The sequence below is a fragment of the Phaethon aethereus genome (genome assembly GCF_964289735.1).
Source record: "Phaethon aethereus genome assembly, chromosome: Z".
NCBI lineage: Eukaryota > Metazoa > Chordata > Aves > Phaethontiformes > Phaethontidae > Phaethon > Phaethon aethereus.
Window position 1 is genome coordinate 69,700,645 of NC_138577.1, and position 22,894 is coordinate 69,723,538.

Sequence of the window (22,894 nt, forward strand, 5' to 3'; positions counted from 1 at the left end):
AAAATCCCTGTAAGTATCCACAATTCTGTATTTTAAAAAAGTAGTGTCATAGTAGAAGGCCTAGAAAGGATCATACTGTTCTTTTTTCCCCATCTTTCATGAATCGTTAAATAAATATTTCATACGGTTTTGGCAAAATGAAATCTGAAGAACTCAAAAAACAGTGTGCTATTCCAATTGCTTTGAGGACTCCTGCAAACAATTAACCCAGTTCCTGCATCCACGTAGCTGGAATTTTTAACTGCTCTCATTACCCACAATGTTTACTTCTGATTGTTGCACTTGAGACATCATTAATTTTATTTGCCAATTAAGTTATTTTTAATCTTCAGTTCTAACAATGAAAACATGTATAATAAAAAATTAAATGTCATTCCGACAATAACACAACAACATACACTATTTGCAAATTCAAATAACAAAAACTTACTTAATACAGCCCAGCATCAACACTTCCTAGTTTTTCAATATATGCAGAACTGTGCAAGTGTTTGTATAGGTTACAAAAAAAAGGAGACAGGCACACATTTAACCTCAAAAGTGAGCATCTAATTGTGTCCTACTCCTAGGAAACAGTATTTATAGTGAAATTATGCCAGTGTCTGTTTAAAGTCTACTTGAAGACAGGAAAAAAGCATCCCCAAGAGTTAGTTTTAAGACAAGAGTTATCAAATAACAGCAAGCATTTTCTCCTTCCTATAATATCAGCTTGTAATTAGTAGAGATCCACACTAGAAAGAGAAGTTAAGATCTTGTAACTGAAAGTTCACATTTGTCTCACTCAGGACAGCAGCTCTTATAAGTCATGCTGAGCTGCAGGCAGCCAGCCTGCCACAGATGCACCATCAGGCAACTGATTTTTTTTGTTTGTTTTTTTTTTTTTTTTTTTTGTTACAGTCTGGATGAAAGAGAACAGTTGCTCCACAAAGTGGCAGCAGCCATACTGAAACACTGCACTGTCCAAGACACAGATTCCCCAAGTAAATGAACTAGTACAAAAGGTTTGTGGGTTTACAGGCAGCTGAATGCAGAAATGTAATTCTTAATAAAGCAAGGAATTCTCCCTTATTAAGATTTCAGACCCTCAGATTTTTTTCCTGAGTAAGAGAAATTCACATTAAAACTTCAGTAAGACAGACAACTGTGTCAAGGTCCCAGAATTCCAGTCTCTCTTCCCTGAGCATGAAACAAATTTCCTGTGAAATCGAATCCTCCTCTTGTGCCTTCAGGTCATCAGGATACATAAAGCCCTTCACAAAAGACTCTGTTCATGTCAGCACTTCCCAGAAGGTTTTTTTTTCCTGGATATGTGGTAGAGGAAAGGTGGTCTGGGACTGCTCTTGTCTGATGGAAGAAAAACGCATATTTAAAAAAGAGATGTGATCTCTTTGGTAACTGGGAAAAAGTGAGGAAAAATTTGTACTATTTTCCTTTTCTTTCAAAGATGTATTTTTTTCCATCTACAACAACCCTTCATGCCTTTGTCCAACCAATAAAGAAGTTCTAGAAGTTGTAAGCAGCCATCTCAAGAAATCTTTCAATATGAAAATACATGTGCTGTCAGACTCTGGTGTAACATCCACTTTCAAACCACTTTGGGCCAGTGTAATTATTTTTGTTGTTTTTTGTCTTTTCAACTGAACTCTTTGCAGCTTGCTATACTCCTCAATACTAAACATTCAGTAAGAGAGAAGGCAGACATTTCTTCTTACATAAAACATGTAAGTTTATGACTCCTGCATGTCATGGAAAATGACCAATTCCTATAGTCAATCAGTTTTGAAAGGATTTGCATCTCCTCTGACAAGTGTTTGAGATCTACACACTGAACGTGCTAGAATAGTCAGGATAATGCAAGCCTGCTCTAAGTTGCAATTTCATAGACAGCTTACCAATTCACCTTATTAACCAGTTCTATTCTGTCCATTCTTTCCTAAAAATTCTAAAATTCATGTTAGGCAAAGAGCTCTTTATGAATCCTATGATCAATAACTTAAGACAGAAGGTTGTTGGGAGTGACATTACATCAATATAAAATCTCCCGCTATCTCAAATATTACCAGTAATCTCTGTGAAAGCTGTCTTGTTACTCTTCCGTGCTGAATAAGGAATATTTCTATGCCAACTCTAAAAAGCTCTTAGTGTAGAAATCACTTGTGCTGAAAACATATGTAAACAACTAGTGCCTTTTATGCAGTGATTCATAAGAAACAGGGATTTTTCTTTCGTCTACGAAACAAATACACTGTAGAGCTACTAAGTGTCTATTAGTTCATTTTTAAAGACTGAAAAAACCCAAGAAAGCCAGCCATGTTGCTGTAAAAATATTATTAATATAAGGGTGCATTTTTTAACAATAAAGACTACTTACAGCACAATTTCAGCTAACGAGCGCATTTACTAGCTATTTGCCTGAGAAGTGGGAGAGCTTTTCCTCTTTCTCAGCTGCTCACTTCTAAGACTCCTCCCTCTCTATAAACTATTTCAAAGCAAAATTTGTTTGTCTTCAGCTCTTGACAATTGTTCTTAAAGTTAACACTTACAAGTCCTGCACTCATTAATGTGAACTGAAGAAAAAGCTTGAATGTACTTGGCCAATACAGTCCTGAATGCAGGCAGCCTTTAGGATGTCTGCATGAGTAAATTCTGGAAAGAAAAGCACAATGTGGACAAAGCGAACACTTCTGGGAGATGTGTGCAGGATGGCTCTTGCGGTGAAACCCTCTCAGAAGCCCTGTAAAACATGGGCATGAGCTCAATGCTGCACCACACCTGACCACTTGATACATACTCTGTGAAATTGAGGGACAGTTCCAGAATCCTCATCATGCTGCAATAGACACAAAAATGTGTCCAAAAAAAAAAGCAATCACAAGACCAAATTTAAGACTGATAGCAAGTCAGAAAAGCGGAATGCTTCAATATGACCATCATGTTGCTTGTCTGGTGCTTTACCCTTCAATACAGTGCTGCCCATTTTCTTTTCCCCGTTACTGATTCGTGAGGACTCTTGTTTTATAAGTATTGTGCTAAAACCCCCTATGATTCCACCTGATGAACTGGCACAAAACACATATAAATGGGTCAATGAAGCTCTTCCAGTTACCAGCTTTTTTGAAGACTAAGATCTGTGCAAGGATCAGGAAAGAAAAAAAAAGGAGAGAAAGGTTGAAAAAAACAAAATAAAAAACTACACAATGGTAACGGTGATTTTATCACTACCGTCATCAAGGAAAAACAAACAAAACAGCCATTTTACATCAAAACAGTTTTCTTGGCCTATACAGGACTCTTGTGCTCAAGCCTTATGACTGGAACTAGTACCTCATTTAACACACACAATTCTAAGCTGTATGCATTAAAATTGAGATATGACTAGCACAAAACATTATGAAGTTGCAATGTTTCTGAAGCATTTGCTGATATTTCATAATGTGTAAGTTATAAAAACTGTATCAATTGGCAGCAAAGTGAAGATAAAAAAAAGTCTGACTCAAGCGTTACCAGTCCCTTGCAGCTAAAATTTCAAATTACTACAGTATTTTGAAGTTGAAACTAAAATGCAAGTGTCATCATACTTAAAGCTAAGAGAACTGACAACGAGGATGCTGTATTGCCAGGCACACAAAACGCCTTCCATACTCCTGAGCGGCATACAAACTTTAATTTCTGTGCTTTAACTGTTACAGTAAGAACTTCAACCACCATGCATTTCTAAAATTCATGTTTAGCCTGGCAAGCTTAAGACTCAAGTTGTCTAACACCTTGACAGATGGAGCAAACAAACATGGAAATATGCAAATATTCATAGTTTTCCAGCTGTGTTACAGTAATGACCAAGCTGACTCTGGAAATATTTCAGTTAAGTTTTAGTAATGCAGTCCCAGAAAACAGACAAAACTTTTTATTACTAAAAGTAGTTGTCTCTAATATTTAAATATCTAAACATGGTATTACCTTCATGGCATGGATTTCTTCTATTAACCTCTCAACTCGTTTTTGGTTCTTTAATTTCAAGTCTTCTGAACACCTGCAAATCAAGTCTGCCTTTTAGTAAAACTAGGAACTACAGTTCCTATCAACAATACATAGGAGACACTAATATCTCCAATATAATTACATTTTAATATCTGTAATATTTAAATACATAAAAGATCATTGGGCTTGTTTCTTCTTTTGCACAATTTGCTAAAACTGTTGGAGAAGAGTATGCTCAATTTACACTTTGAACACCACTTTGAACACAATAACAAATGTAACTTATTACTGTCTCCAGTAAGACATGTCTTAAGTTACTTTGGGCTAGTTATCTTTAAAAACATAAATTACAAAATGTTTTAACTACTTATGTATTAATTAATACTTACTATTAAAAAGTATGACCTGTTTATCTATGAAAATTGAACAGTATTTTTTGCTATAGAACCTTGCAGAGAACTGCACTGAGAAAATGTTGCACAACTTACGTTCAACAGCAGAATAGCGTGTAAGATCAAGTCTGACACATTTAAAAGTGCTGTAAAAAGTTCTGTAAGTGAATGGGATTAACTTCCAATACACAAATGTCTTTAAAAAAATGTTACCCCAATTCTGCTTTATGAAACTGCTTTTCAGGTAGTATTTTTAGTCTATCTAAAGTGACATAAAAATAAGACAATTTATGTATCACAGTGCCTTAAGTTTTAAATGTAATATATGTTTCTCCCACTTCTGTTTTTGGGAAAACAATTAAGATACTGTCTCATTTATAAACACACAAACAAGAACACTGATATTTAAAACTGACTTTTTCAACTTTAATTTCCCGATGTGTCTGGTTAGTCTGCGAATAGTCAGGACTCTGGCCTTCTTCACATCTTTTCTCATCTTCACAACCTGTCAGAAAGATGGAAAACATTATAAAGCTTGTTTTCCTTGATTAGTTTCCATACATAATACATTCGTTACATTGACTTAAATTTTAGAAATCAGTTCAACAAAAAGAACTATATTTGAAAACAGAGTGCATTCCCCTGTTAACCAAATCCCAGTTCAAATGAATTCAGACTTCATGTAAAATCAAACTGCTTCCATAAACATCAGAGGAAGAACAACCAACAGTCTAAAAATGTGTCTGAGGTCTAAACAGAAGACAAGACATTCCTAACTAGCAATACTTTAATATTATTATTATTAGTGCTAGACTGAGCTAGAGATTTGAAGAAAGTCATCTTTTGCCTTCACTTTGTTTATTTTTGTCCTGGTGAAACAGCACCAGTACTTTTCCATTAATGCATAATATGTAAAAGCATTTTTGCTGTGAAATATTTTGAAAGATTAAGGAAAGACTCCCAAACTAAACATGATTTATTATAGAACAGAATTCAAGATATGAAAATCTTTATGTATTTGAATTGAATTTTGTTGAAAATAAAATCAAAGTGATTTCCAGCTCACTACAGTCTCTTTCAACTTCCTATCCTAGCCAGTACTCTGTTCCCAAAACCTATTTCAAAGTAGACAGTATTAAAGGAAAACCGACAATGATGTCTTGGTCTTATTTCTCACCTCAAAATAAAAGAAACAGAATTCTAATTCTTATTAGACAAGATGGTACAAACAGACAAATCTTTTGATTCTTTGCTATTAGATTCCACCACAGGAAACCTTAGGCCCAGGCACTGTCTTGTCAATGATGCACATTTTGGAGACACAGGGAGTCAACAGTGACTTATAACCTTGCTTTTTCACAAGTCAGAAAAACCCCTTATTTATTCAGATGTATATCACTATCACTATTAAGATTTTGTATTTAACAGTTAAACTTAGAAAACATGAAATATTAAAACAAACAAACAAAAAAATCAGTCTTCCTGACAAAAAAATCCAATTTCTTAAATTTATCCAGTAGGCTAAGTTTCAAAATAAATTGGCACCTCTTTCTCAAGGAAGTTCTTTACCACAGATTTCTATTTTATCTTCTAATTTGTCAGAGATACCATCAAAATGAGTGCTTGATGGTGACTACACCATCAAGTCAGTTCCACTAGGAATAATAGTATTATAAACCTGCACCAAAAAAGAGAACAAAATAAACCTTCAAAGCTCACAGAGGAACATCACACCTATGATGGGAAGCCTGGCTAGTATATACCTCCTGTGCAGAGACCATAAAGGGGAGACTGTATCACTTATTTAAAAAAAAAAACACAAACCAAAACATCCCCTCACCCCCCGTATTTTGCACACCTGATTATGTTTCTATCTAGGTTACCGACACAAGAAAGTGGTTAAAGCCTTGAACTGTACTTGGCAGTGGCTCTACTGAAGGCTGAATAAGAGCAAAACAATTTCCAGAGGGGCACATGCTGATTGCCAGCCCCACCTCTGCCAGGGCAGAGGAGGAGCATGTGAGCAGCGGTCCCCCAGGAAGCAGGGGAAGGGAATTGTCCTGGGGCTGCCTGCATTACTTGCACTTGCACAGTGACAATGGAAAAGGCAAAGAAGGTTTTTGGGACAAGAATGACTGACTTAAAATTGATCTCCTGTTCTAAAATTTGTTCAGTAAAGGTCAGTGCTTACCTCAATTACCCTAGTGAAAATAACTGTGCACACAGGCCTGCCTACGAGCCTTTCTACTTTAGCTAACAGCAGAAACCATATGCCAAAAAGCACCTGTGCCAAGTCGATGCTAGACGACAGCACTGCTCAAAGCTCCACGCGCTAAGGAAGAAATCTTTAACATTACCATTTGCCATCTGAGCACGTAAACATTTATTTTTCTAAGATTTTAAATGGAATTATCACAGCTCCCTATATTACATCTTCTTCTAAATGGAAGAAAGAAAATAAAGCATCTTCTGGCTGAATACCCCTTAGATAGTATGCACATTGAAAGAGTTTGGCAGTTCAGATGCAAACTGGGTATGCCTTCTTAGAAAGTTTGAGGAGTGGGAGTTGTTTGGTTTGTTTTGTTTTTTAAATAAAGATTAAAAACATCCACAAGCTACAAACATTTGATTTTAAATAACTCATACATTACACATTAGTTACTGTGCATCCAAAACCAAGATATATTTAACTTTCTCTCAAAAAAACATTTTGTAATGTATTTCTTAATAGAAATATTAATGCAGACACAGAATGTTTCCGGGGCCTATAAGAGCCAAAACCCATCCTCCGTCGCTGCCAGCCAATGAAGGCTGTATAGACATATGACAGCAGGAATGAGGGAAGGTATTCGCTCTTTGGCAGCCTAGGAATATCAATTTATGTAATCCACAGTCACTTTTTTTTCACATGGGACAGTATGCATCAACTGTGTTCTTGGAAGTACTCATGAAGTTCTCAAGAAAGCAGTCAGCTCTTTGGGACAGAAATAAAAAAAGTTTTGATTTAGATTTACAGTGTGTCTGACACAATGGGGCTTAGACCACCAGGGTGGCTGCTAGGACTCACTGAACTATCTGCTTCTTGTGTTAGAAGTGAGATAGGCAACTTCCTCCTAAGCTGGGGGGGGGGGAACCCAACCAACCAACCAACAAAACCCCCCAAAAAACCACTCCCTCCCCCAATCCAATAGTAGATTTAAGCTATTTTTTATAAATTGCTTGAGAAAAGACAACAAGAAAAGGAGAAGTCTTTGCACTGAAATTTAGAAAGGCTGCAGTATAAGTCAGGGTCAGACCTATCAATGCTTTAAGACTGGGCAATAAGGATTTTTAATCTACTTAGAGGTAGCAGTAAATGCAAAAGGCAAATCTCAAGGCAAACAACTTCTTCTATCAATAGGAACCATTCTAGCATTCCTGGAAATTCAGGGAGCCTGCAACTGTAGTGGAAATAATCACTGCAAGGATTCCTTGCAACAAAGAAGAAGAGATGCCTGCCTTTGTTGAAGATATTTCTTTGTTCTGTAGGAAAACATCATCTACAAGGCAATGAAGCCATTACTATTCATTAGTACTAACACATGTATGTGTTTATTAATGATTAATACATATTTATTAACTACAATTCTTAAACAGTAAGACTAGATAATATAAAAGTAAGACTAGATATAGATAATATATCAATTATTAAAGCTAAAAGAAACCATAGGGGAAATGAGCTCACTTTTTAGAACAAGCCTAGGTAGTACCACATACTAGCCCAAAAGCACATGAGCATGTTTCAAAAACTATGGTTAGGAGTAAAAATTACATCCATTCTGCACTAAGCCTTCCACAGTATACTCTACGTATTTATATTACTACAGATCCTAAACAAAGATGAAATACAAAAAAATTCCATGGCTGCAGGTATTCCACAAAGAAAACCTTCCATCACTCCAACAGCTTGCAATCTACACTGACCATTGCCACAAAACATGACGTGTACCAGCCAACTGCAAAAAGCCATTTCAAGCCACAGGCAGACAGTAGCTGCTGCCGTTTCAAGACAGAAAGGGCAAACAAAGAGCACAGCGTAGGATCAGCAGATTACTAGCCAGGCAAGAACTAGAAACCCTCTCCTGCAACTTACCTTTGCCCAAGCACTGCACATTACTGAGGGGGATTATAGCGGGAATTGCGGACTTCAGCACATAGCTCCCTCACAGTACTCCTCCCACAGTACTCACTGCTAGTAGCAGCAGTATCTGGCAATATAAAGAGCCATGATTTGGATGGATGGGTACACTTGGCATGGTACAAAGGAACAAGAGGGTGTATGTCAAACCTAGAGGGTGAATTTCAGAAAAAAAAAAAATGCATCTAACAAGTGTACACTTCAAGGCATCACAAGAACTATATTTAACCCAGAATTTGCAGCTGCGGAAGGGAGAAACCAACAGCTTCAGCCACTTGGCCTTCTTTTTCCAGGTCGCTTGTGCCTCTGAAGGGTGAATAATTCCCAGAGTTCTGTCCTCGTGTGTCATAGTCCAATCAAGCCTTCCCCAGTCCTCAGCATGTCTAAGCCCTTCTCATGCCCAAACAAGGGGAAGAAAGAGAGAGAAATGGACACAGGATTGCTTAATCATACCTTTGATCGCTAAACTTCCTTCTAGGTTGTCTGTTTGTTTGTTTTTGTTTTCCAAGAAAATAGTTTGGTTTGAACACTGATATTTCAGTCATAGTTACAAATTACTTAATTTCAACTAACAAAAATCTTGGAAGGGCTGAATCAGTGCCTGAATCAGTGTTGGACTTACTAGAAAGGACTTCTGATCACATTAAACTTTTTAAATTAATGGGACATGGTTATTTTATATAATACAAGACAAAACACATGTGTAATAGAACATAGAGTTATTTAAGAGCCTCCCAATTAAGCTGTTGCAAAAAACCTTTCATAAAAATTTTCAAGTTTATTGAAGAGAAACCTAAGGTATTTTTAGATAAAAAAAAAAATCTGGTTTAGATGCCAAAAACCTAAATCACTACGGAACGGTCCTCATATTGGTGATGGCAACAAAAACACATCAAGCGATGGGGACATAAGCAACAGTATAGGCACAATATTACATTTAAATTCACATGATTAGTCAAAGGTATTTGCCTTCACATTTTTAAGACAACAGCAGCAAAGTTCTCAAAGAAACACTACATTAGAATAAAATGTTATCCTTGGCCACTTCTGAAACTTGTTTTGGGGTCTGTATGGGCAACAGTTCTCCAAACTAAGCTAGTGTTCAGCCAATTAGAAAAAAAATACAGGAAAGTGTGACTAAAGATTTGTAGATGTATCAAGAAAGGTACGTGTCTACTCTGAATTATAGTATCAACTGTACTTGACCAAAAGGAAAAAACCCACAAAAACAAATCATTGTTCAAAAAATATGAATCCAATGGATTAAGAGAAAAAATAAGCAATAACATGTTTCTGCCCATGACTGGTTTAATATAGTCTATTCAAAAACACTGAAATACTAGAAGAACTGTATAGGTTTACAATACAAAAAGCAAAGTGTGTTTTTCATGTTACCATGTAAAAAAGCTAGTATTGTACATGAAAATACCTGAAAGACCCAGAAATTCTTCTTAATTCAAAGTTAATAAAAGTTTACTTATGTACTTGGCCCCAGCTATCCAAAATGCACAAAAGCCAATAAACTCATGGCCCTGTCTTTTTCCTCTGAATAGCCTGAAGTACATACAACTGTTCTCCTTGGGCTTCAGCCCATGAGGTGCTGAACATTTTGGTCCTGACCCAATAATGCACTTAAACAAATTATTAAATCCTTGAACAACCAGCACTAGACAGACTGGAGTTTCTTCATCCACTTCTGCTTTATGCCAGCACACAGTCTAGTCCTACTTCTTGTACAAGTAATCAGAAAAGACAAATCATTCTGTTCTCCTCAAGGAAGGACACTGCACATAACCTCATTCAGTGAAAAACTTACTCACTGTAAGAGTTTATAGTGCTCTGAAATATCCACAATGTTATACAAACACATGCCCATTAAATAGAGGCCTCCCTCCTCTCCCCCAGCATGGTGAAGTCTCTCCTATATGAAGATTGTCTTCAAGGTCCAGACACAACTGCAAAAAAATTCATTTACAGTTTGAAGATACCATTCCTAATTTGCTTTTCTGCTTCAGTTTCTTCCTGTGCTCTCAAGTCTAACAGGCTTTGTCTGCGGTGAAGGTCACATCTGAGAGAGGGATGAAAATGAGAAAATATCAAAAATCTACCTTATAAATTCTGTCTCAGGAAAGAATCCATTTTAAATATACCTGATCTTATTGCTATCAACAAATTACCACATACCTGCACAAACTGGGTCTAGTATGAACAACAGTGATAAACAAAACCATAGGTACAAGCTATATCTCAGTCCTGCCAGAGCCCTTTCATGCCAAGAGAACCCTATTAGGTTGAAAAGAGTCTGACCAATTAAGAACAAAACAGCTCAAAGCAAAACAAAAAAAATTATTTGCATGTGCCTAAAGGTATACAACAGCTTTTTGATTTTATTACATTAAGAAATTTGCTTCTGAACCCCCTCAAGTTTAAGCAGCACTGCTAAAGTGGAAAGGAAAAAGTCATCAAAAACACATCAATACAGTTGTGTATGTTGCTTCAATTATGTAAACAAAAGCAAGAAATCCAGTTTCAAAAAAGAATAAAAAGAAAATTAAATGTATTTGAGTATTCAAGGTCTCTCCAACACCTACAAATAAAACCCATGGAACTAAGTAATGTTTCAGTCTCACTGATCTTCTTTCCTTTCTTCATTTTAGGGCACACCAGAAGCATTGGTTTCATTTTATAGTTATTTGGCAGTCTTCTAACCGAGAAATTACCATGGCAACAGAGTATTCCAAACGTTAATTTTTGGTGCTATTTGGCAACAGAGAGTTTTAAAATTCAAAACACCTGTAGCTGGATAACATATTAGCCAGAACTAACAATAGTACATAATCTTTTGAGTGAATAATCTAAGTGAAAAAATGTTTCTGGAACTTCATTACAAATATTTCTCTCTATTATCTGGAATGTCAGCTTGAAAGATCTAACGATTTTTAGATTCTTGGGAAAAGTTAGGAATTGCCAAGTTTACTTTTTTTTTCTTTTTTAGAAGAAGGATCACTATATTACAGTATATATTTTATACATGTCAAAATATCTAGAAATAGCCAGTCTTAGCCTTATTACAGCTTCTTATATCTGCATTATAAAAGCATATGTAAGTAGGAAGGTAAAGGCTGCAAGAACAATGTAAATGCACCTATGCGGAGTATCAGGGTTCAGTCGTTCCGTTCCAGGACAGTTTTACACAAATATGTATCCACAAAAAAGAAAAACCCACACAACCTAACCTTACAGAAAACAAACCAAGGTGAGTTTTCATCCAGATCAAGTTTCCTGAACTGTTTCCCCTTATGGTCACACAAATGCTAGGTGGTGCCAGGGCAAAAAAGCAAAGTGAGAATGTACAGAAGGAGACGGAGAGATGGGCTACAACGAACCACACTATGATTATTGAACCATCCCTGTATTTAATATAAGGATCAAGTCCCAGCATAGAGAATGCTAAGGAACACAATTTCTTCAGCTAGTGTCTGTGCTATACGAATATAGTGCTATAGGGTTAATCTTGCCTTTGCCATCTTCAGCTACATGCAAACAGATTTGAACCAAATGGATGGACTGAATTGTATCACAATACATCTAACAAAATGTAGACAAGTTCACAAAACATAAAGCAAGTTTTTCTGGATTAAAATACAGCATGCTGCTACCCAGAGCAGGCAAAAAGGCCATCACTAGCTGGAGGCACCTGCAACGCAAAACACCTGCAGCCTCTCAGGCTTCTGGGCACTCACCCTGTCAGGTTCCTGAGAGGGGTTACTAAAGATGAATGGGAAAAAGCACACTGCCCACATTTCCACCTTTCTCATGGGACAGATAATGCACACACTTCTTGTGAGTTACTGTCAAACCCTTCCTCCACAGTCTCCTTGCTGCTTTCTTTGTACTTTCTGAAAGACTGAAATAAGCGTTTCTTTTTTCAATATAGCATCGTATTTCCTCCTGCATGGAGAGCAGTTGTCATTTCTAGCATAATTTCTCCAAGTGGAAACCACAATGAGTACTCAGACTGCTAGCAAAGATCATTTTCATCTAAAGGCAATTCCAAATATCTCAGATAGTTGGGAGGGAGGAAGGCTAGTCTAGAATTACTTGTTTGTTGCCAGAGACCAAAATTTAATGGATTTACTACTTCAAAGTCAGTGTCTCACTGTATGGAGTCAAGCTCTACGTAGTACTTCAGAAAGCATTCGAGCTCTCAAGTCCAAACCAGGATCATGAGCTGGCTAGACACATTTCTAAACCCTAAATAAACAGTAGGAGTTGTAAATGGCCAGATAAGAAATAACTGTGATAAACCAGCCCAAAGATGCTATATTACATAAATCAGTGCACAGGTCACCACATGGAAGTAAAATTACACAAGTCTTCCAAAACCGAAGACTACCTGAAGGTCTAAATCAGGACTACCTGATTTCTCACCCTGTATTTAACGGATCAGCTGGACATGAGTTTGAAAACTCTCAGCTAGTACTCTGCTAAAAATATTTCCATGGAATGTTGCAGGGGTATGTGATCAAGGCAGTCAACACAGCCAAGCTCAAATCAATGGATTTCTATATCTAATTAGACGAGGTCTCTAGCTAGAAGCCACATATGACTTTCATGCCGCATCATGCTTTGATTTCACAGGAAGACAGTAACAGCAGAAGCTACAGTAGTGACGTAAGAATTATCACAATGAACATACATGAACAAATAATGAGGGTTGTTTTCCCTTTTTTCTTCAAATGGTGAACTTCTTAAAAGCAAATGAAAAAGAGACCACTGATCCCATGACAACATTATGAATCTCTACATTACGTGCATAATCTTAAGCATAACACCATACCTTGACTATGACAACTCACCATCTGTGTAATTTTCTGCATTAATTATACAAATTGCAAACATTACCCAAACCCATAGAGTTTAACTGCTATCATGAAAAGAAAATTGTGGCAAAACTGGGTATGACAACTTTCACAAAGTCAGAGGTGCAACAATAGTGTTTCCAGTATTGATTTGGAGGAGTGGAGTGATTGCTTTGGCTTGGGATTGTTTGGGGTTTTTTTGCTTTAAAGATGCACTGTTACATTGTTAATTCCTCTTCTTCCACTTCAAGTAAGATAGGCAATGCCCTTCTGTAGAAACTGCAAAGTTCTTAAAATAATTGACAGTCAAAGAGGTTTACAAACTTACACTCCTGTCCTGAGGATATTTTAAAAATATGACATAGGTTAACGTATAATTTTTAAAGATTAACCTCCTTTTATCGAAAACATGAGCCTGAGTAACATTGTTGAGCACTCGACACCCTTTCACTTCACACAACTCACGAAACACAGTATTAGCCTAACCACCAGCAAGAAGCTAGAACTCTCACTGATCTAGCACCAGAAAGTACTCTAAATGCAAATTAAATTCAGTCTGTCTAAGCCCCAAAAATCACAGGATGTGTTTTTCTGACAGAGCTAAGAGATGCAAGACTCCTTGCTATGTAAGCCAGCAAGAGATCTATTAAGTACCAACTATTTTGCAACAGAACATATAACTAAAGCATTTGAATAGATACAACTCCATCTCGCAAGAAAAGCACAGCAGAAAAACCAGCTGGGAGCTCAGCTGAACGGACAAACCAGTGCATCAGATCATCTACCCTTATTCTACCTCAGTTTGATTGTATCAGTCATGGGGTATCAGTCACTTGAAAAAGTGCACTGCAGAAATGCTTACAAGAGGGGAATGGTAAGACTGAATAAACTTTGGCAAACGGTAAACACAGTACTGTTTCCCTTATATTATTCTCTACCTTCCCTCATTTACATTTACTTCCACATAGCACTCAACTGTTTAACATTCATAAAATCATAGAATAGTTTCGGCTGGAAGGGACCTTTAAAGGTCATCTAGTCCAACACTTTTGCAATAAGCAGGACGTCTTCAACTAGATCAAGTTGCTCAGAGACCCATCCTGCCTGACCTTCAATGTTTCCAATAACGGGGCATCTACCACCTCTCTAGGCAACCTGTGCCAGTGTTCACCACCCTCACTGGGAAAAATTTCTTCCTTACATCTAGTCAAAATCTACCCTCTCAGTTTAAAACCATTACCCCTTGTTCTATTGCTACAGGCCTCACTGAAAAAAATCTTCCCTCCATCTTTCTTGCAGGCCCCCTTTAAGTACTGGAAGGCCACAATATGGTCTCCCAGAGCCTCTCTTCTCTAGGCTGAACAACCCTAACTCTCTCAGCCTGTCCTCAGAGGAGAGGTGTTCCATCCCTGAGGTCATTTTTGTGGCCCTCCTCTGGACCCATCTAACATGAGCACGTCTTTCCTGTGCTGAGGGCTCCAGAGCTGGACGCAGGACTCCAAGTGGGGTCTCACCAGAGCGGAGTAAAGGGGCAGAATCACCTCCCTCGACCTGCTGGCCACGCTTCTCTGGATGCCAGCCCAGGCTGGCCTTCTGGGCCAATACAGGCTGCGAGGGCACACTGCCGGCTCATGTCCAGCTTTTCATCCACCAAGTCCTTCTTGGCAAGGCTGCTCTCAATCTCTTCATCCCACAGCCTGTATTGATAGCAAGGGGGGGGGCAACCTAGGTGTAGGACTCTGTACTTGGCTTTGTTGAACATCATGGGGTTCAAAATAACAAGCTAGTAAATTGCACTTGATTAAATGTGCATTTCAAGCATTCTCATACCATTCTTCTGGCCAACCAGTTGTTCTTTGCATGCTACAGTTCACTTTCAAGGAACTACATGACTTATGCATTCATGGATCATCCACCCCTTCAGTATCCTATGGCCAAACAGTCAGCAGGTTAACTGTCATACTGTCTTACGCTGCCTCACCCAGATCAGCATGCAAGTGTGCCTTGCCATTAAGTAAAACATCTAGATTAATTTTCAAACCACAGCAAAGCTGCTCAGCTCCAGCTGTAAGAAGATCAGTCTACTGCCCTAGGTTACTAATTGTGGGTGCGATGGGAATGGGGAAATAGGGACAGTGGCAGTTGTATGCCAATTAGCGCTACAAACATGCATGCTGCCCTTCTTTTCGTACTGGCCAAACTGATCTCATATTATTAATGCATTCATTTGTTTTGAAGTGCTTTGGACAACATCCACCAAAAGCAATTATTTGCATCCAGAAAGGTGGCACAGCTTACGATGGGCTTTAAAAGCAAGGAGAGAATCAGCACCTGAGCCGACTCAAAGCTTAAGATGGAAATTCTGAAGACTGCCAGCCAAGCTGATGCTTCTATGTATAATTTTTCCTTTTAATAGTTTATTTAGACTTGAAGTACTTTAAACATTACATCAATTTGTATAACTACTTTTATGTAACACTGATGTTATGATAAATTACTTTATTTACATGCTAAAAAAATGAAGGAAAACGTATTTTATCTCACATTTAAACATACTGTGTCCATGTCATCTTAAAAAAAAAAATCTCATCTTTGTTTCAAAATTTAGGTTTCCAAAATGTTTGCTGCTCAGCATTTCCAATTGAGTTTAATTAATCATAATTTTTGCAAAGAGATGGTGATATCGGCCTCTTAAGTCACCAGAGAAAAACCTCAAGAGTCCCGAGAGCCAATACACTACAACTTTTCTCAGCTATCCTGAAAGAGTGGAACACTAAAACTGTGTGTATTCTGGAATCAAATTTGTTAACCTGGTTTCTAAGGAAATTAAGTTTGTCAGCACATTGTTTGCCTGTCAGTATCCCTCCCCAGTAACTTTCTGGCTTACTAAAGAGAAACCAAGTTTGACAAATCACCACAGGCCAGAGCTCCTACACATTTTGTGAAAACTGGTAGCCAAGTAGGAGATAAGCACTAAAATTAGTATGCCTAGCATGGAAGAAATACACAGGCAGAATTCACATCTTTTCCATTTTGGCTGCCAATTAGTACATGCATACTCATTTGCCAGCACATCTGGCTCTGAACCAGCCACAGAACACCAGTCACATCTTCAGATTGGCCGAACAGGTGGGAAACATGGGCCATAACTACAGTTAGTGATTAATGTTCAAAGAGAGCAACTCCAAGGGTAATACACTAAAAAACTGTAGAGACAAAGGAGTAACTGAGGATACTGAGGAAGGTTTAAAGAATACTGGACTCAAAACTGTAAGATGCCAGGCATCATTGTTTCTGCAACTTCAACATATAGTATGTTTTATTCTTCCCACATTCTTTGGACTGATGTTTTCAATCTGGTGATTGAAGCTTCAAGGGAAATGCAAACACTGACAGACTGCTGAACTGGACAGAAGGTGGAGAGGTCCTCCTGTGGAAAGCACTTCATGTAAAACCAGACATTTTTATAGTTATTTCAGTTACTTTCAGCTTACACTAGTCTCACATGCTAAGAAGCCAGGGAAAGTATGGGAAGCCTGTGCAACATTATAGCAGCACAGTATTTGCCAAATAATCACATCTTAGTATTACCATAAAATGCATTATTTTTGTGAATTTGTCATTCAATACAACCACTCATTTTGTACTGAGACTCATCCACTTCAAAACTTCTATTTCAGTGTCACTATATAGTTCTTAGTAAGCCGGCATAAAGGAATTATAAAAGATAAATGGTTTCAAGTTTACTAAATAAAACAAAACTCAGCATGAGCTGAGGAGTGATCAAGCTGGAGAAATACCTATTAAGTAATTTCTCCATTTCTCTACAAATCTGAATGATAAAAAAAGAATTAAATACCACAATTTTTAGGTTATGTATAAAGTAAATTTATTTTCAGTTACCATAAAAACAGGTTATACAAGCATCTGATGTTACTGTGATAAAAAAATAAACTTTTTGTTTTAAAATCTAAACTACTTTTCTTTAGACTCCTCCTCAGTAAAGTTCATCCCTGTTCATGCATGTAAGAGGAAGAATAAGTACTAGGAAACCAAAAGGCAGGAAGGTTCTTTAGGTATGTGAAAATGGGAAGGTCTCAACTATCAAGTCCTGCTGCTAAAGTGAAACTCAATATTGAGTGTAATTAACTTTTGGATAGGAGCAAACAACACCTCAAGTTAAACCTTGCAACAGTTAAAGCTAATTTTCATCATGACTCATTTTGGAATAAGCAGCTCTCCCTGTACTACACTCTCCTCACAAGCTGAGAGAATTTCCTTTGTGCAAGTATACTTTAAATCAACAATAAAATTTTCACCTGTATCTAATCTGTAACTCCCAAGAATGTCTACTTTGTTGTCTGATGCTCAAAGATCATATTTCTGAAGTTTAAACAGAAAAAAAAAAATCTATGTAACTAGTGTCACAGTATCGTAACAAAAAAACATCACACGGGATACAAGTAGTGAGGTCTGTCATGGAATGAAGGACGATAAGGAAAGCAAGGAATGATGCCTGGTCAAATAGAAGTTTCAGTGAGTGAAGTTCCAGGGGAGAAAAAAAAAAGTCATAAGCACTTTTCTTCTTTGCCTGGGAAAAAAAAAGCTGTGGCGATAAACACCTAATAAGGATTTAACAATCATGTTTTCAAAGGAATAAATCCTCTATTAAAAATTTAAAACAGAGAATAAGAAAATGGAAGAAGCAGAAAACATGTGTATGTAGTTTTAAACTTTCAAAATATCTGGTACCTTTGCATAACTTCTTACAAAAACTGCGTCTTCTCTGTATTTAAAAAATGCTAACAAAGGCAGATTTCTAGCGTGTCTGACAGACACTATTCTTTTGTTTTAAAACTATACCTTCAAGCAATTAGTTCTCCATTAGGCAGTTGCCAAGACACCAGATCTACAAGAGGTTGTGTAACTACCCCAGTTACTATCAACTTAAAGCAGTGCTTGAAGGTTCCTGCAAAATCTTCTTTGTTGTAATAGAACAAGTGCTCTCACATTACCCATTTATTTTAGGTATGGTATGCCTATTGTAGAACTTCTCTCCCACACCAAGTGCAGCTTATGTTGGGGGATTCCCTTCTTCTGAAGCTTGCTACTTTCTTCTTCAGTCTCCAGCTTTTTCATTCCAAACACGTTTCCCCTCCTTATGAGCTCTCTTCATTCCTCATCCTATTTTCTTGTGTCCAATACACCTCATTTGCCACCTATAAAGGCTGCAACAGTCAAAAATGAAAGAATTACCAGCTCTCTTTTCCCTTCCTTCCATCATTCTCACTACTTCCGAACTGCTCCATGAGCAAGCAATCACCTTAACTGCCCTTTTGCTTTGTATCATCTGGAATTTCTATTTCTTCATGCAACTAAGTGTAAGTTATACCCTGCTGCTCCTATGCTACTCATTTCCTCTGCAACAGTCCCCCAGGTGATTTTTGCCGCTGGATGAAATCCCTTATTCATTCCTTTGACTCAGTTGCTATTCAAAACAGTTCTTACCAGCCTCTCATGCAACCGGTCTCTATCCACCAATCACTTCCTACATTGGCATATCAGTACACGACCTCAGACTTTTTCTAATGTGCTCTCATAAAACAACCAAGATGAATTATAGCAACACTTAAGTTGGGAAAGACTCTTAAAATGATCAAGTCTAACCCTTAACCTGACACTACCAAGACAACCACTACTCCATGTCCCTAAGCGCCACATCTACACATCTTTTAAATACCTCCGGGGATGGTGACTCAATCACTTCCCTGGGCAGCCTGTTGCACTGCTTGACAACCCTTTCAATGCAGAAGTTTTTCCTAACATCCAGTCTAAACCTGCCCTGGCACAGCTTGAGGCCATCTCCTCTTGTCCTATTGTTTGTTACTTGGGAGAAGAGACCAACACCCACCTCACTACAACCTCCTTCCAGGCAGCTGTAGAGAGCGATAGGGTCTCCCCTGAGCCTCCTTTTCTGCAGGCTAAACAAGCCCGATTGCCTCAGCCACTCCTCATAAGACTTGTTCTCTAGACCTTTCACAAGATTCATTGCCCTTTGGACATGCTCTAGCACGTCAATATCTTTCTTGCAGTGAGGGACCCAAAACTGAGCACAGTATTGGAGGTGCGGCCTCACCAACTCCAAATACAAAGGGACAACCACTTCCCTACACATGCTGTGCTATCACTATTTGAGATGGAAAGATGAAGACGCCCTTCCAGATGACTTCACACACCCCACCCCCTCCACAAAGCACAACTTCCCCATGTTACAGAGCTCCCGCCACGCAAAGGCTGTCCATGGCGGTGTGCGCGTGCCCTGCGCTGCTGGCCAAAGCACCGTGGCAGCTTGCCCTCTCAGGGTGCCGTGTTCCAGCAAGGCCCCCCCTTGCTTAGTGTCCGATTTCCCTTGTGCTCCCCACCAGCACCCACAGCACTGGCGCTCTGCCATCAGTGCCCTGCCTGCCTCCTCCTGCCCTTGCCTCCCGCCACCTCCCAGGACACCACACGCTCCACCGGTCCGGGGACTTGCCCCAGTCCCTCAGAGGGGCGAAGGAAGCCCCCCTGCCACTTTGGCTGGGCAGAAAGACCTCCTCACACCTCCACCCACCTCAGCCCAAGGGGGTGGAAGATGCATCTCCCGGTCTACAGGCCAGCACCAGAGGCAATGATGCTGCAGACTGTGATGCTGGTGGGACAAAAAGGAGGTGGGAGGTGGCCCTCCACCCATCAGCTCGGATCTGGCCAATTTCCACATCGTGTGTGAGGAGGTTTCAGAAGCAGGACAACAAACTGCAGGGTGAGAGAGGAAGGGGAAAAACCCAGAACGGAAAGAGGCAGAGGCAAAAGTGTGTCTGTGGGTGGTCTCCCACCCCAGTACTCACTGGAGCCATTACAGAAATACTCCAATGGACCCAATTTTGACCTGTTTATTCAACACAAAAATTACAGCACAGAAGGGCATGAGTAAGTCAGGTCACTACAGAACAGAAAATACACCAGGATAAAAATGAAAAGAATATTCAATGATATTTGATTTACAAAAAATGATAACTGATTGACATTCTCAGTAGTTAGTTTTGAATATGTACACACACACTTCATTTGGTATTAAAAGCCATAAGAATAAACATCTATCATTGTGACCCATCCTTGCAATGGAAATAATGTAACAGTAATTTTTTTTCCATATAAAAATCAGTACAAGAATTTAAAGTCTCCTTCTCTTATATGAATTAAACAACAATCAAAGTCACTGAATTTAGTAGCTGGCCATTTTTGTGCTGAAAACCCTAACTTTTCCTTTAATTGCTCTTCCCTGTTGACCTCCAGAGCATAAGGCAAACTGAAAGGAATTTTATCATTGCCATATAAATTGGCAATTCGCAATGAATTCACAACTGATTACTATTCTTCTAGTACCACCCCCCAAGCCCCCACAATTCTATTACGAATAAAAAATCCAACACTATCCCTTCCCTTCCACACCCATTTCAGCCTTGCTTCCTTCATTTGGCAGCACGCTTCAGGCCCAGCAATGCAAAGGTTGCAGAAAGATCTTTGTAAATGACAGCAGTAAGCAATTAAGTATATTTACTGTAATAGAACCATTTTTAATAACTGTATTTTATGCATTAATATAAACCCATAAATTATGTCTGATAAAAGACTATACTGTATACTGCAAGTATCTTGCCGTTCCTTTAAAATAAAAATTACAAAGTTTCCCATGACCATGTTTGCATGTTTTTTTCATTATTGTACACTACCACACCAAGGAACCACAGATGTTTTGTTTTATGACAGCATCTTACTAGTCTACGTGGCCTACCACACACACTTTATATAAACCACTTGAGCTAAGGAAAAGTTTTCCTTTCTGTCCTGAAGTACAGTAGTTTAGTAATGGCTGTATACAATATTTCCAGAAGCAAAAAACTGTGTAGTTTGCCATGTTTAATTGCTTCAGTAATCTGCTGAAACTAAATCTGTGTGAATAGCAGATCAGAATTTGCTGTTAATATTAGCATAAGTGATGATGTGGCAACTCTAGAAACTTTAGAAACAGCTGCTGGAACAGTTCCTAGGAAAAAAAAGCCACAATTCCTCAGAATTCTATCTCACAGAGTATAAGTTTGGAAATTTCATAAGCTTTCAAAAGACCTTTTCCTTAGGACATTTACATGGTTTGTAAAAGAATGTCAGTAATTTAACACTTGAACTGTTTTAAGCAGAATTCAAGCCCAATCTAGCACAATTTTCTTCTCCTTCAAGAAACTGTTGTGCTTAGAATTATTTATTAGTAACACAAGTAATGCAAGAATTTTTACATGCATTTCCACAGAGCTAAAATGACTGCTGGCAAGTGTTCCTGAGTTTAAAGAGAAAGTCCTGTTTGCTTTCTAACTTTGCACAGACTTGTAATATACAGAAAAATGTAGTGTTTTGCCAGTATACTGAGAAATAAGCTGATGGAATAGATTAGTTATTTGGTTTTGAATTATGAGAATGGAGAAAAAATAAATTTCTACACAACTTGCTTATATGCCTTCCCAAGATTTGAGATCGATTTCAGTGACATAGGAGATTGTATGACCAGCTTCAAGGAAGTATTTAAAACCGCATGCAGTCCAGGGATACGCAGATCTTGGCACTGCCAGAATTCAGCCACAGCTTCAATTTTGACCATAGACCATCATAGGTACCTGACCTTTTTCAAAAGTATCTAAGGGCTAACCACTCTACCTTAAGAATAATTCTGAAGTGGTCACATATAAACCTAAAGCTGACTTAAGTTGCCCGAGAGACAGAGTGTTTCTGATACAGCTTAACCATACTGGCAGATAGCTCAGAACAGTACTGGAACTGGTGTCCACCATCTTAAGGAACAGTCTAGATGTTAGGGCACTTACCAGCCTAAAAAAGCCTAATGTTACAGACCTTCTCCAATGTGAGGGAGTCCAGGACAAATGCTTCTATTTCAAGAGAGGGGCTTGGCCAGCATGCTGGATAGGTGCTGGAACAAACAATGCTCATAAGCCAGAGACAAGAAAGCAGAAGGGAACTCATCTGTAAGACTGGCAAAAATAATTTCCTCAGGGGTAGAGTTCTGAGTTCCAGTACTTCCTTTGAGAGAGCTCATGTATTTTATGTTAATTGTTGGATAAACAGCCTTTGGAGCACTGCCAAGGACTTTTCCTACGGAAATGCTCCCACTGGTGAAATACATGGCCAGGCTCCCCTGACCCCATAAAATCTCCCTTCTCTGCCGGACAGTAGCCCAGTGTTAGTATTTGTGATTAGTGCACTCTGCTGGTGATTGAGATCACAGGATTCAATTCATCTCACACCGAGAGAACCTATATACCAGCTTTCTCAACTACTGGAAGTTTTCTAACTAAGCCATGAAACAAAAAATGCAGCATTTTCCCCATCAGACAGAGGTATGCCTTTGAAGAAGGCATGGTATTTTGAATTATGAGCAG

The 22,894-nt window shown here is 38.4% G+C and overlaps 1 protein-coding gene across 1 annotated transcript in view; it reads right to left on the reverse strand.

Moving 5' to 3' along the window:
- The window catches only part of SRFBP1 (serum response factor binding protein 1), a gene marked incomplete at both ends in the record, with an annotated part of 84,720 nt that overhangs the window by 53,654 nt on the left and 8,172 nt on the right, over positions 1–22,894 (reverse strand). The window contains 2 exons of the mRNA XM_082013633.1: positions 3,958–4,030; positions 4,787–4,875. Of these exons, the coding sequence (XP_081869759.1) occupies positions 3,958–4,030; positions 4,787–4,875 (162 nt within the window). The remainder of the gene's footprint in view (positions 1–3,957; positions 4,031–4,786; positions 4,876–22,894) is intronic.